The 14,701-nt window shown below is 33.7% G+C and overlaps 1 protein-coding gene across 1 annotated transcript; it reads right to left on the reverse strand.

Moving 5' to 3' along the window:
* Positions 1 to 439: 439 nt before the first annotated feature.
* On the reverse strand, positions 440 to 8,242 carry C3AR1 (complement C3a receptor 1). Its single transcript, XM_003771195.4, has 2 exons — positions 8,110 to 8,242; positions 440 to 2,170 (listed from the first exon to the last, which is right to left on the reverse strand). Exon 2 carries the CDS (start codon positions 2,158 to 2,160, stop codon positions 661 to 663), a length of 1,500 nt encoding a protein of 499 aa, XP_003771243.1. The 5' UTR covers positions 2,161 to 2,170; positions 8,110 to 8,242; the 3' UTR covers positions 440 to 660.
* Positions 8,243 to 14,701: the final 6,459 nt, after the last annotated feature.

The raw sequence follows: 14,701 nt of genomic DNA on the forward strand, positions 1-14,701 counted from the left end.
CTGAGAGATGCCAAGTCCTCATGTTCTGGATGTTTTTATACTCAGGAAGTTCTTATGTATTTATTGAGGAAATTCCCTCTATAAGTAAAACCTGGATCCCTGAGCCAGTTAAATTTCAAAACTAAACTAATCTCGATTCAGACCAATTCCAAGAGACTTGTGATGGAGAAAACCATCTGCAGAGAGGACTATGGGGACTAAATGTGGATCACAAATAGTATTTTCACTTTTTTGTTGTTGTTTGTTTGCATTTTGTTTTCTTTCTCATTTTTTCCCTTTTTGCTCTGATTTTTTCTTGTGTAGTACAATAAATGTAGAGACAATGTTTAGAAGCATTGCACATGTTTAACCTATATTGGATTACTTGCTATTTTGGGGAAGAATGGTGGGGTTAAGGGAAGGAGAAAAATTTGGAACACAAGGTTTTGTAAAGGTGAATGTTGAAAACTATCTTTCCATGTATTTTGAAAAGAAAAGGTTATTATTAAAAATAAAAAACTAAACTAACTTCTATGTGCTCCTATTATCTGAAATGACTTCTCATGGTTCCCCCAACCAATTCTATTCCAAATCTTCTAGTCACCATGATATCTTCTACTTGAAAACATATCCTAGGACATAGCCTTATTGGGGTTGTATCGTTCCACTGATCCCATCTTCTCACACAGCCGTGCTGACAACGTCTTGAGTCAGGGAGGTTTTGTTCTGGGGACAACTAGAAGAATGCATGGGATCTTCACTGAAAGCAGCCTCCAGAATGCCCTGTATGGACTGCTGTGCTTTTTGCCTAAAATCTTTTCCCATGAAAGCATAGAGCAGGGGATTAAGGCAGCTATTGGCAGATGCCAGTGCAATGGAGAGGTTGTCCAGTGCTATCACTGCCTTTCCAAGTGGGCTATATGGAGATGCTATCAGTGACAGAACCCCAATAATATGATATGGAGTCCAGCAGACAAAAAAGGTGATGACTACCACTACAGCCACTTTCAGGGTTTTGCTCCTAGATTTAGCAAAGTGACTTCTGTTTAGACGAAAAATGATGAGGGTGTAACAGACCATCATGATGGCGAAGGGCAGAAGGAAACCTATCACCAGTCTTGTGACTGTGATGGCCACCAAGGTTGTTGACAGTTGGTTCTCATTGAAATCATATTCATAAATAAAATCCAAGAAATCTTCAGTCACTTCAGGGATATCTAAAGGATTGTTAGAAGTCCAGGGTAAAGCTCCTGCACTGTCATAGGCTAGGACATCAGAATTTCTCGGTGTATCAGTACTGGAATCATTGTTGGTAAACTCGGGTAAAACAGGAGAAATTGTAGGTGATTTATCATGAAGTTTCTTTGGCAGTTCTGATAAATCAGGAAAGGAATGATGATTATTTAAGTTAACTGAACTCACAGTGCCTAGTGTATCTCCAGAATGACCTCTGCCGACTTTAGTATGGAAGAAAACACCAGAAGTTCCAGGTGTATCAGGGGTGGTAGAAAGCCAAGGAGAATCATCCCTCCTGGAAGATGAGGGATATAAGGTACCTTCCATCTTGCCAGCCAACTCAGACACAGAGGAGTTCTTGAGTGAGCCTTCTTCTACTAGGCTAGGACTAAAGTAAATATAATCTGGGGGATTGTTCTCCTCAAAGTTGTAGGCACACACAGTACAGTTGTTCTCAGTAAAGGTTTCCCGGTACAAAAACACAGGTGTGCACATTGCAAAAGCCAGGACCCAGATCCCTGCACAGAAGCTGAAGGCCATCTTCACAGTGCGATGATTCTGGCACCATACTGGCTGCAGCACTAAAACACAACGGTCAAGACTGATGGCCGTAAGCAGGAAGACACTGGCAAACATATTGAGGATGATGATGGAAGGGATGAGCTTGCATAAGAGCCAGCCATAGGGCCAGTGTCCTTGGAGGACTAAGTGAATGAGGGAGAAGGGCACAGAGAGGCAACAGAAGAGGTCAGCCACGGTGAGATGGAGGAACCATATTGTATTCACTGTACGCTTCATCTTGAATCCAATCACCCAAAATACCAACCCATTGCCTGGCAGCCCCAACAAGAAAGTGAAGCTGAAGATGGCTATGGAAATCATCACCTGGGGCTCCCTCAAGGGCTGGGGAATTAAATCAGATGAACTGCTGTTGGTAAGAGGCATCCTGCAAATTCTGCAAAAGAAGCATAAGAAATGCAAATTTTAGTCATACTTCCTCACCAATTTCTAGTTCTTATATAGATTTCTTGTCCTTTACAAATCATTGGTGTGTCTCAAGATATCTCTTTGGGACCATCTTCTTTTCTCTACATTTTCTCTTGGTGAGCTCATCTGCTCTGGAATTATTACTTCCAAATTTATTATATCCAATCTTAACACAGTCTTCATCTCAATTTAATCTCAGTATGCAAATATCCTAAAGTTTCATGACAAACCATCCCTTGACATCATTAAGCTAATGACAGCTCATCATCCTAATTTTCTACCTTTTAATCAAGAACTCTGAAGATTTTCTGATCATATCCTTGTATCTTTCCATCATTGCCTAAACTTCTTCATCCTCACCATGATTTCCAATCATGTTCTCTATTCTCTCATCCAATTAATTTACCCACTCTGTGCTTTCTTTTCCTTCTTTTTATATATTGAATATATATACCAGATATTGGTAACTTCAACTATACACATTCATCTAGACCTGAATTCATTCTTCCCTGTCCTATATCTACTTTTCCAACTCCAACCATCCATGTTCTTTATCCCTACACCTGTGATACTGAGTCTTTCTACAAAATTTAAATTTATTATATCTAATTACAATTGGGCCCTCACTGCTACTTGATGATTCATTTTTTTTTTCTGATTAGCTTATTATATAAGCTCTTTTCAGATCTCCCATACCACTTCCACTTGACTCCCTCATAGCAGAAGACTTCACTTCCTATTTTATAGAAAACCACAATTAAAATGCTTATTCCTCATTCTCCATTCTCCTCTCTATTGCTCAAGGCTTTAATGAAGTCTTGCTAAGGCTATTTTTATCACTTATGACCTTGATTTCATCCCTTCCTTTTTCTGTTGGAAGTTTGCCCCTTTGATCATTTCATCTTTTTTCTGTACTTTGCTATTGGCTCTTTCCCTGCTTTATATCTCTTCCACCTTTAAAAAATATTCAGTGGACCTTGCCAACCCCTCAAATTATCATCATAGTTCTCTTTCAAATCCAAACTCCTAAGAAAGCATTGTTTATACTAATTGAACCTATTTTAAAAGTTCTTACTTTTCAATACACCACTAACTATGCTAGTATATGTTCTTCTACTCTAACTTCTATCATACTGCTCTTTTGGTTGTTTTCCTACCTAATTGCTACTTATTATTATCATTATCTTCTACCTCACTAAGTGTGGAGGTCCTTACAGACTCTATTTTGAGTGCCTTTCTCTTTTTTTCTCTAGATGTATGGTCTTTTTATCTGCTTGGCCATTTTATCTGCTCTTACAAGTTCACTGCTCACTTCTGTAGAGCTGATTCCAAAATCTATATGTCCAACCCCAATCTTGCTCTTGAATTCCAGTCCTATATTATCAATTGCTTATTAGACATCTCCAAATGGTTGTCACTTCAAACTCAACATGTTCAAAATGGAATTCATTGTATTTCCCACCAAACCCGTGTCCCTTCCATTTCTGTTGACAGAACTACCTTTCTTTCAGTTACCTATATTCATTACTTCTTGACTGAAATTATCCTTGACTCTTTCTTTTTTTCCTCAATACTTATGTTTCATCAGTTGCCAGTTTTTGTGTATTTTATATCTTAAACATTGTTCTTATTTATCCCTTTATCTCTACTTACACCAAAACCATCTTAGTCCAGATTCTCATCATCTTTTCATACAGCTGCAAAACGGATGTTTCAGAAACGTAGATTTATCCCTGGTGCCCTTTTACTCAAAATTTTTTAATCATTCCTCATTCATTACCTTAGTGAAAAATACAAATCCCCTAATTTGACTTTTCATCTCATTATGCCTGGAACACGCTTTTTTCCTCACTTTTGACTCTTGAAATCTCTACCTACCTTTAAAGAATAATTCAGGTACTATCTCTTAATGCAGTGTTTCTTGATTCTCCAGTTACTAACACCCTCTCTCTCCTCAAATTGTATTGTGCAGTGGAATGCAAATTACTTGAGATAAGCAGTGGGGGAGGGAAAGAAAGGCAATTTTTATTTTAAGAAAAAGCAGTAAAATCACACTCTTAAGAAACTTAAATCTTAAAAATCATGTAGTTATTATAATGCATAGGATGATTTAAAAATCTCATTATAAATGAAGATTTCCCTCCATTGATGTTATGTGATCCTACATATTCAACATCATTACACAGTTGATTATTGAGCAAATAAATATCTTTAGCCCTGACCTCTAAACCAAGGTTCAGTCTTGTTTTTATAACCATTTACTAATATTGTTACTTCTCTCGCTTGCTATCTACTTGCTCAAACTCAACACATTTAAAACAAAATCGTATTTCACCTCAAATTCACTCATTTGACTGGTCTTTTTTCTCTGAACATTACTACCATTATTCTAATTCAGATTTTAGACTTTGAATTAACTTTGATGACTTTTTTTTCCCTTCATCTTCAACAGTCCATATTCAATCATTCTCCAAATCCTATCAATTTTCATTTGCCACTTTTCTTTCCATTTCCAAAACTACCACTCTAGGTCTAGCCATGGTCACCATTATCACATCAATAACTTTCTAACTATTCTCTTGAGTACTGGGGAATGTGTAACATTCAGCTACGGTATGTGTGACAATACACTATTAAGCTTAATCTATAATATTAACATTTTTTCCATCACTTTTGAAAATCTAGACAAGCAGCAAAACAATAAATTGAGTCCAGATTTGTAATATTTGCCAATTTCTAAGGTGTAAATACACAGAAAATTTAACAACCAGCTCTAACTAGATAGTTAGAACTCTTGAGACATATCCTTGTCTAATTACTGTGAGCACTAATGCTAGACTGGTCTTCCCATAGTGTTTTTGATCATAACATTCCCTCAGTCAAAAAAGCTTTGGTAAAAATCCCCATTGCCTTCTAAAGTTCAAGCTCTTTTGGTTTTTAAAACACATCACAATCTTAGTACAACTTGCCTTTCTAGACTTTGTTTGTTATGTGGACATATTAGATAAATCATTATTCATTGTGTGCTTTTCTCTTTCTGCATACATATACATAATATAGATATTTCTCTCTCTCTCAGAATATGTGTATCTGTATATATATGCTTATCTATGTCTAAATCTATACCTGTATCTATGGATATGTCTACATCTGTATCTATATCTATATTTTATGTATTTATATCTCTATATTGTTACCTATCTGTCTATATAGCTATTGGTGTATATATAATCTGACTATTTCTATTTTATATTTATAACTATGTCTCTTTTTTCTGTCTATATCTCTATTTGTTTCTCTTTCCTGTGATTTCTAGATCTCTTCCTTTTTCGTATTTAAAGGAGGATGTTGTGGTTTAGTGGGAAGAGTCAATGGATGTTTAATCAGAAGGATAGTTTGAATTCTGATTCTCCCACTTAATACCTAGTCATTCAGTCTCTCTGAGTCTTTGTAATTCCATCTGTAAAATAGGGATAATAATATACAAATTATCTCTCTCACAGAATTATCATGAGGGACCAATAAAATATTATGTACAAAGTATTTTGAAAACCTTAAAGAAAAATCAGCTATTATGATTATTACTCATTTTTCAAGTGTTGCATCAAATGCTAACTCCTCCATGAAGCTATTCTTTACCTAGAAGTGAATATTCCCTATTCCTAACCCCCTTTTTTTCCTTATGTGACTTTCAGGTACATAGATTTTTTAAAATAACTTTTTATTGACAGAACCCATGCCAGGGTAATTTTTTACAACATTATCCCTTGGACTCACTTCTGTTCCGATTTTTCCCCTCCCTCCCTCTACCCTCTCCCCCAGATGGCAAGCAGTCCTATACAAGGTACATAGATTTTAAGTAAAAGGGACCCTTATGATCAATTAACTTAACTCTTTTATTTTCCAGGCCTAGAGAAATAAATGATTTTTTCAAAGTCATTCAGGCAATAAGCAGCAGAGATGAGATTTGATTCCAAATCCTTGGACCCTCAAACTAGTATTTTTTTCCCCTAGATCATACCATTTCTTTGACACCAATCACATATTGCTTAATATTACAATCAATTGTGTAGCTTCCTTTTCACTCCTTCTTGATTTTAAGTCCTTGGGGTTAATAACTGTGCCATTCATTTTTATATTTCCATAATTTTGGCATGGTGTTATACGTGTAGTAATTTTCAGTAAATATTTATTGAATAAATGCTTCAATTTTTTTTGAATTAAAAAAAAAAAAAACCCTTTTCCTTTTTGGCTCCCCAAAGGTCCTTGAGTTACAACATAAGCCCATTTCCATAGTCTCTTTGCTGCCTCAACAAGTTTCAAGAGGCCGTCTCATCAAGTTTCCCTTTGCTCCTTTCTTCTCTTTTTTTTTCAGTTCCTTATTTTAATCTAGTATGTCAACAACTTTTTTTTCCCTTTATTAGATGTTCCAAAATATTGCTATAAATTGAAAACTTTTCTATTGTGTTGGCAAATGTTGACCCTCAAGATTTGACCGTTAGCAAACCCGATGGGCTACTGAGTCAAGAAGTTCATGGACAAAGAAATATGGAAAGTCCTTTCACTTAAAACCTATGATTCTATGAGTAACATAAAGATTCTTTCTGAAGTTCAATGATTCTCTAATTCTGTCTCATTGTGCTGCTTACTCAGCTCTGAGTTTTACTAATGTTTCTTCCATCCTAAAATACATGTACTCATAGTCCAACAAAGAATTAAAGAAAAAGTAAATTAAAAATATAAGAGCAGAAAAGGATTATTGGGATTTAGGAATAGTCAGAATCTTGGGAGACCTCTAATTTCATTTCCCTCATTTTATAGATGAAGGGCTAGAATTCTAGGAGCCCAGAGAACTAAAAAAGAGGATGAGCTCTGTCAGGGAAGGGCTTGTTAATTTCTTCAATGCTTCAGCTATTAAAATTTTTGTTTTAGGGAGACATTAAGTGACTTGTCCAGAAAGACAAGTAGGAATCACAGATAAGCAGGACAGCTTTGGAAGCAACATGTTTAATTTATTACATTACTTTTAAAGAAAAGCAAGATCTACATGAAAGAGATTTGTAGATTCATTTATGATCTTCTCTTTGTGTCCTATTATGTATATTGTAGTGTACATTTTAAATGATGCTTATTAAGTTTAGAATTTTGTAAATGGTAGGTGTTAGGAAAGGAAGAGAAAATAATTAATTGACTTTAATCAAAATTAAATGATAAGGACTGGAGAAGCAGGAAGATATAACTCAGAAGAATTTGAGATATGTGAAAAAATCTTCCTTTCAAAAGAGAAAATTTTTTATGATCCAGAATTAAAAAAAAAAAACAAGTATTTAAACATCAGACCCAATGAATTTATACATATCTATATTTTACTTTGGTAGGAAGAGAGAAGGGGCTAGAAAGTAAATTTATGGTACAGTTCTTTGAAGAATTTAGTAATTTTGAACATGTAAATTTTATTTTTTTGCCTGCTAACTAAAAAGTGAATAAAAACCTAAAACCCAATTTCTCTATTGTCCAGAACAAAGCAGCATTGATAAGAGAAAAATAATGTTAAGTTATACGTTGGCTGAATGAGACAGGAAATGGGCAGTGGGGAAAAGAACAGAATATAAAAAAGAGACATCTCACAAGAGAGAAGAAATGTTTAAAGGAAGATTATAGACTATTAAAGAATTGGGAGAAGAGAACAACAATAAACACTTGAACATGCTGGAGAGAGGCAGAGACAAAAGAGAGATACAACATTCCCCAGGATAAACTGATTAAGAAAAAAAGACATCTCGGGAGTTCATGAAAGATGATTGGTGGTGATGGGATTCAATGAGAGAAAGGGAAAAAGAAATGGATATTGAAAGTAAAACATAAGGAAAAGGAAAGACTCAAACAGGTGAATATAAGTTTGCTTACCAAAGGACAGTAGCTTGTATGTAGTTGGAAGCAAGATTCAGTCTAAATCTGAAGTCCTTGCCACATCCTTCTCTGGCTCTCATCAGAAGAGAGTATATATATTTGGGAACTTTGTTTTTTTCTTCTTGGAACAATATCGTGTGTGTGTGTGTGTGTGTGTGTGTGTGTGTGTGTGTGTGTGCGTGTGTGTATGTGTTTAAAGGAACCATCTCTGTCCTCTTAGCTGATGTAATAGGTAGAGTCAATGAATCATCTCCAAATCTTGCAATTTTGCAAAGATAAGAGGAGGTGGAAGGAGAAGTTGTTAGAGGAAGGTTTAAGTGTGGTAGTAATAGAGAAGAGGAATAAGGGTTTAGAGAGAAAGGGAATGAGTTCTGTTTTGTACACATTTCATTTAAAGATATTTCCTGGTAAATAAGGTAAAAAGAAAAAAAAATTCTTGAGAACTATATCTCTTATGAGTATACTTAGAGACTGCAGCTGTAATTTGATTTTATTGTGATAATATAAAAAACAAACTAAAGGTGGAAAGGGGATTGTACTGGAAAAAGAAGAAAATGGAGGTAAAATGAGAGAAATTACATCTCATGAAGAGGCAAAGAAGATCTATTATAATTGAGGGAAAGAAGAGAGGGGGATGAACATTGTGTGAATCATATTCTCATCAGATTTGGTTCAAAGAGAGAATATCAGACCTATTTAGCTTCACAGAGAAATTTGTCTCATCCAGTAGGTAAGTGAGAGGGGAAAGAGGAAAGGAAAGAGGGAGGCTAATAGAAGGGAAAACAGAAATATTAGGGTATAAGTATAAGAATATATATAGTATAAGAAAGCAGGAGGAGCTGTAAAGGGGAGGGCTGTTTGAGGGAAGTATTGGTCAGAAGCAAAATACTGAAGAGAAGGAAAAGATGGAAAGGAGAGAGAAAAGCATAACTTGAAGTAAATAAGATGGTGGGAAATATAAAATTAGTCATTTTAACTTTGAATGTGAATAGGATGAACTCTCCCATAAATGGAATCGGATAGCAGACTGGATTAAAGACTAGAATCCTATAATACAGGAAACACATGTAAAGCAGAGTGATACATACAGAGTAAAGGGAAAAGGCTGAAGCAGAATCTATTATGCTTCAGATGAAATAAAAAAACAAACAAACAGTGGTAGCAATCTTGATCTCAGATCAAGTAAAGGCAAAAATTGGTCTAATTAAAAGAGATAAGGAAGGAAATCATATCTTGCTAAAGGATACCATATATAATGAAGTCATAGCAATACTAAACATATGTACCAAATGGTATAGCATCTAAATTCCTAGAGGAGAAGTTAAGGGAGCTGCAAGAAGAGATAGCAAAACTATACTAGTGGGGGGATCTCAATCTTGCTCTCTCACTACTAGAAAAATAGAACCACAAAATAAATTTAAAAAAAAGTTAAGGAGGTAAATAGAATTTTAGAAAAATTAGGTATGATAGATCTTTGGAGAAAATTGAAGACAGAAAGGAGTATACTTTTTTCCTTGGTGGTTCAAGAAACCTATATAAAAATTGACTATATATCAAGGCATAACCCCTCCCCCCCAAATTAAATGCAGAAAGGCAGCAATAATAAATGCAAGTTTTTCAAATCATGATGAAACAAGAATCACATGTAATAAAGAGCCAGGAAAAAATAGACCAAAAATTAATTGGAAATTAAATAATCTGATCTTAAAGAATTAGTGGGTAAAACAACAAATCATAGACACAATCAATAATTTCATCTAAGAGAATGACAATAATGAGACAACATACAAAAATTTATGAGATGCAGCCAAAGCAGTTCTTAGAGGAAGCTTTATATCTCTAGAGTCTTACTTGCATATAATAGAGAAAGAGAAGATCAATGAATTAAACACTAAAAAAGATAGAAAAAGAACAAATTAAAAAAAAACCTAAGTAAATATTAAGGACCATGCCTAAATGTGAAGGGACAGGTCAATTCTCCAAAAGCCCCCAGCTGTGAATTATAACACACTTGAAGGAATTGCAAATCACAATTTGCTGACACAGATGTTGCTTGTGAATTGGGAATAAAATAAATTGGAGGCAAGAGGGAAGAGGAAAGAGGTCAGAGAATACAACTGCCTCTCAGGCTCCTTGTATTGTTATCATCCTCTCACATGAAGGGATCTAATTCTGTTGGTCAGAATTAGATCCCCTTGGTCAGAATTAGATCCCCAACAGCCATTAGCAGGTTGCTCCCCTAACAAGTAAATATTAAATTTGAAATTCTGAAAATAAAAGGAGAGGTTAATGAAAATGAAAGTAAAAAGCTATTGAACAAACTAAGACCTGGTTTTATGAAAAAAAAAATCAACAAGATAGATAAACTTTTAATTTCATCAGAAAAAGGAAAGAAGAAAATCAACTTGTTAGTATTAAAAATGAAAAGGATGAACTTTCCACCAATGAAGAAAAAATTGGAGCAATAATTAGGAACTATTTTGCCCAAATGTATGCCAATAAATATGATAACCTAAGTGAAATGGATGAATATTTACAAAAATATAGATTGCCCAGATTTACAGAGGAGGAAACAAATTACTTAAATATTCCCATTTTAGAAAAAGAAATTGAAGAAGCTATTAATCAACTCCCTAAGAAAAAAATCTCTAGGGCCAGATAGATTTATGTATGATGAAAAATGCTATCCATCTCTAGAGTGCAGATTGATGTATTCTTTTTTTCATATTCTTTATTTTCATTGTTTTTTGGAAACATGGCTAATATGCAAATATGTTTTACTTGACTTCACGTGGGTAGGTGAGGGAGGGACTAGAGAGAAAAGAATTTGGAACTCAAATAAAAAAATGAACATCAAAATAAATAAATAATAAAATTTAAAATGTAAGTGGGAAGTCTTTAACAAAATAAAAATATAATAAAACATTAAACTAAGATATTTGGGAACCTAATTACCAAAACATCCATAGAAACTTAGGAATATAGTTACAAATCAGTCTTTACAGAAGTAAAGATAGGCTGAAATAATTGGAGAAATATTTACTACTCATAATGAGACTGTATTAGTATGATAAAAATGACCATACTATTTAAGTCAATTTACTTAATGAGTATCATGACAATCAAAATTCCAAAGGATTACTTTTGGAGTTAGAAGAAATTCTTTTTTTTTTTTTTTTTTAAAGCATCTGGAAAAACAAAAGGTCAAGAATTTCACAGGAAAAAATGAAAAAAAAAAGTGGGAAGAAAGGAGATTTTATAGCACCATATCTCCAATTATACCACAATGCAGCAATCATTCAAACTATTTACTACAATTTAAAAAGATAAAATATTGATTAATGGGACAAATTAGATGCTCAATGTATAGAAGAAAATTAGTATAATATAATAATAGTAGTATTGTGTTTAGTAAACATAAAGGTATTAGTTACTGAAAGCTCACTATTTGACAAAAACTATTGAGGAAATTGGAAACCAGTCTGGCAGACATAGGTTGAGTTTAACACCTCAAGCTCTGTACCAAACTTGGCTCCAAATGTATTCATCCATTATGACAATTATAAGAAGCATATTATTAATAAATTAGAGGAATAGGAAAAGATATGTATTTCATACCTATGGACTGGGGAAGAATTCATATGCAAACAAGGGATAAAGAATCATAGAAAATTAATAGGATACTTTTTATTTAAAAATTTAAAGTTTTTACACAAACAAAATCAAGATATTTAATTTTGAAGGGGAATAGTTAATTTTAAAAATCTTTGAAGCATATTTCTTTGCTAAAGGGCTGATATCTAAAATATATTTTAAAAACTGATTCAAATATAAAAAAATAAGAGCCATTTCCTAGTAGATAAATGATCAAAGGACATGAATAAAAATTTACAACAAAAGAAATTTAAGCTATTGAAGTCAATAAGAAAAAGTTTCCAAATCAAGAAAATGAAAAGAATGTCAGTGAAGCATTATTTTCAAATAGACAGAAGTGAACAGAAGGAAGGATATAGAGATGAGCAGGACAACTTTGAAAATATAGCTATAGTAGAAATATCATGAGTTTGGAAATTGAGTTTCAGGGACCAGTTTCCTAGAAGATGGTGAGTTCCAAAATGGTACCATTATACAGAGGTGAAGCAGCTCTTTCACCAAGAGTATGCTATAGATGAAAGAACTAAGAAAGCCTGAGTCATTTCCTAGTTGTCCAGGAGATTTGATTTTGTAAATTGCTTAGACAATGCAGGTCTGAGATGAAGAGATTATTTCAGCATTACCCCAAAGTTGTCTTTATTTTCAGAAGAAATCACCATCTCTCTGTCAGATACTATGCTTTTTCTTAGTTCCCTAGAGAAATGTTTGGTCATTGCATTGCTCAGAGTTCTGGTCTTTAAAAATTGTTTTTCTTTACAATGCTGCTGTATTTGTATAAATTATTCTTCTGGTTCTTCTAACGACTCAATCATTTCATTCTACTCAGGTCTCTGAAATAGTCTCCATAATTTCTTATGAACAGTATTATTCCATTACGTTATTACCTCATTACATTCCATTACCACAATATATTTAGTCATCCCCTTTAGATTCTAGGTTTTTGGCTTTCTTTTTTTTAACCTTTTAATTCCATTTTCAAAATCAAGAAGTTTGTTTTGATTGTGGCTATTTCTTTCTTGGTATTATTCTTTTTGTGAATCATCCCCCTACCATCTCAATGTCCCTACATTGATGCTTGTTTCCCTGATGAATCTGATATATTCTATGCCAAAATCTCTTTTTGTGTACATCTATTCAAATTTACTTTTATTTAGATAAGAGTGAGGTTTGTTTGATGTCTATTAGGCTCACTTCAATCCTTCCTTGACTTTTTTTACTCTCTTTTATTTACCCCAGCTATGATAAATAATTCCATCCCTTCTTTCTTCTTTTTATTAATACATTACTATTATCTTTTCTTTTCTTTATCTTCTCAAAAACCTCAGAACTGAACTAAACCCAGCTTTAGAACCCGTGCTTTTTTTTTTTTTTTTTTTTTTAAACTCCAACAATGCTCTTGGGAAACATTAAGATTTTGAAGAGATTCTTATTTTTTCTATGTACTATTCTATCATCAAATCCCTTTTAATTACTCAAATAAACTTCTCTTTCTGAGATTCTTGCATTTCAAAGTTCCTATTTAACTTCTATCTTTTCTTCTTTCTTTCTTTTTTAAAATAGTATTTTATTTTTTCCCAATTATATGTCAAGACAATTTTTAGAATTCATTTTTATAAGATTTTGAATTCCAAATTTTTCTCTTTCTCTTTTCTTTCTAAAATGGTAGGCAATTTGAAATAGGTTATGTAAGTGCTATCACATAAAACATATTACAATATGAGTCACTGTTGTGAAAGAAGAAACAGATCAGAAGCAAAAAAAAAAAAAAAAAAGAAAAAGAATGAAGTGAAAAAATATGTTTTGATCTGTATTCAGAGCCATCTGTTCTTTATTTGGATCTGGAGAGCATTTTCCTTCATGAGTCCTATGTACTTTTGAATCAGTATTGGGAGAAGAGCTGAATCATTCATAGTTAGTCACCATGCAATGTTGCTGATACTGTTTACAATGTTTTCCTGGTTCTGCTCATTTTATTCTGTATCGGTTCATATAAATCTTTCCAGGTTTTTCTGAAAACTGCTTGTTCATTGTTTCTTATTGCACAATAGTGTTCCATTCCATTCATATACCACAGTTTGGTCAGCCATTCCCTAATTGAAGGGTATTCTTTAATATCCAATATGTTGCCATAATAGAAAGGGCTGCTATAAAACTGCATGTTTTTGAACATGTATATCTTTTTCCTTTTTTTAAAATGATCTCTTTGAAATACAAAACTAGCAATAGTATTGTTGGATAAAAGTATGTGCACAGTTTTAAAACTCTTTGGGAATAGTTCCAAATTGCTCTCCAGAACAGTTGGATCAATTTACAATTCCACCAGCAGTTTAGTTCTGGTCTTATCAGAAATACTTGAAAAACCTCTATTCTATTAAAGAGTAATTTCCTTTCTTTGTAGTATTATGGTCAGCTTTGCAGGGTAAATTATTCTTTGTTCTAAGTCCATATCTTTTGCCATTGGACTTCAAAGCTTTCCTCTTGTTAATATTAGAAGCTGCCAACTCTCTTGTGTTATACTCATTTTTTTCTTTGGTTCCTGAACTCCTTCCTATATATATAGGAGGTGTTCAGGGAAAACTAGAATCTATGGTTTGAGAGCTTGCCAAGTCCTTCTCAAGGCTGCTCATATACCTTTGGTGTCCACTTTCACCCAACTCTCACCTTTTTTCAATAAGCTGTCGCATGTGGAAGTTGAGGGTAATTGACAGGTAATAAGCCCATTGTGACTTAGGAGAAGGCTATCCCAAGCATATGAAAACTTCCCCAGGTGAAATGAGCTGATGAGAATAATTTGTTCCAATGGCTTTGAAGGAAGTGCCATGAAGGCTTAGGGCCTGGTCAAAAACTAACGATGCTAAGGTCATTCTTTGTATCTGGGGTCCTTGTCGGCTATCTTGAGTTTTGTTTTGCCACTGGACACTGGACAATGTCTTTG

Source organism: Sarcophilus harrisii, chromosome 5 (genome assembly GCF_902635505.1).
Source record: "Sarcophilus harrisii chromosome 5, mSarHar1.11, whole genome shotgun sequence".
In the NCBI taxonomy this organism is placed as follows: Eukaryota; Metazoa; Chordata; class Mammalia; order Dasyuromorphia; family Dasyuridae; genus Sarcophilus; species Sarcophilus harrisii.

Excerpts from the sequence above, each read along its gene's own strand:
- C3AR1 (XM_003771195.4), bottom strand. The coding sequence starts at position 2,160 with ATGCCTCTTACCAACAGCAGTTCATCTGATTTAATTCCCCAGCCCTTG.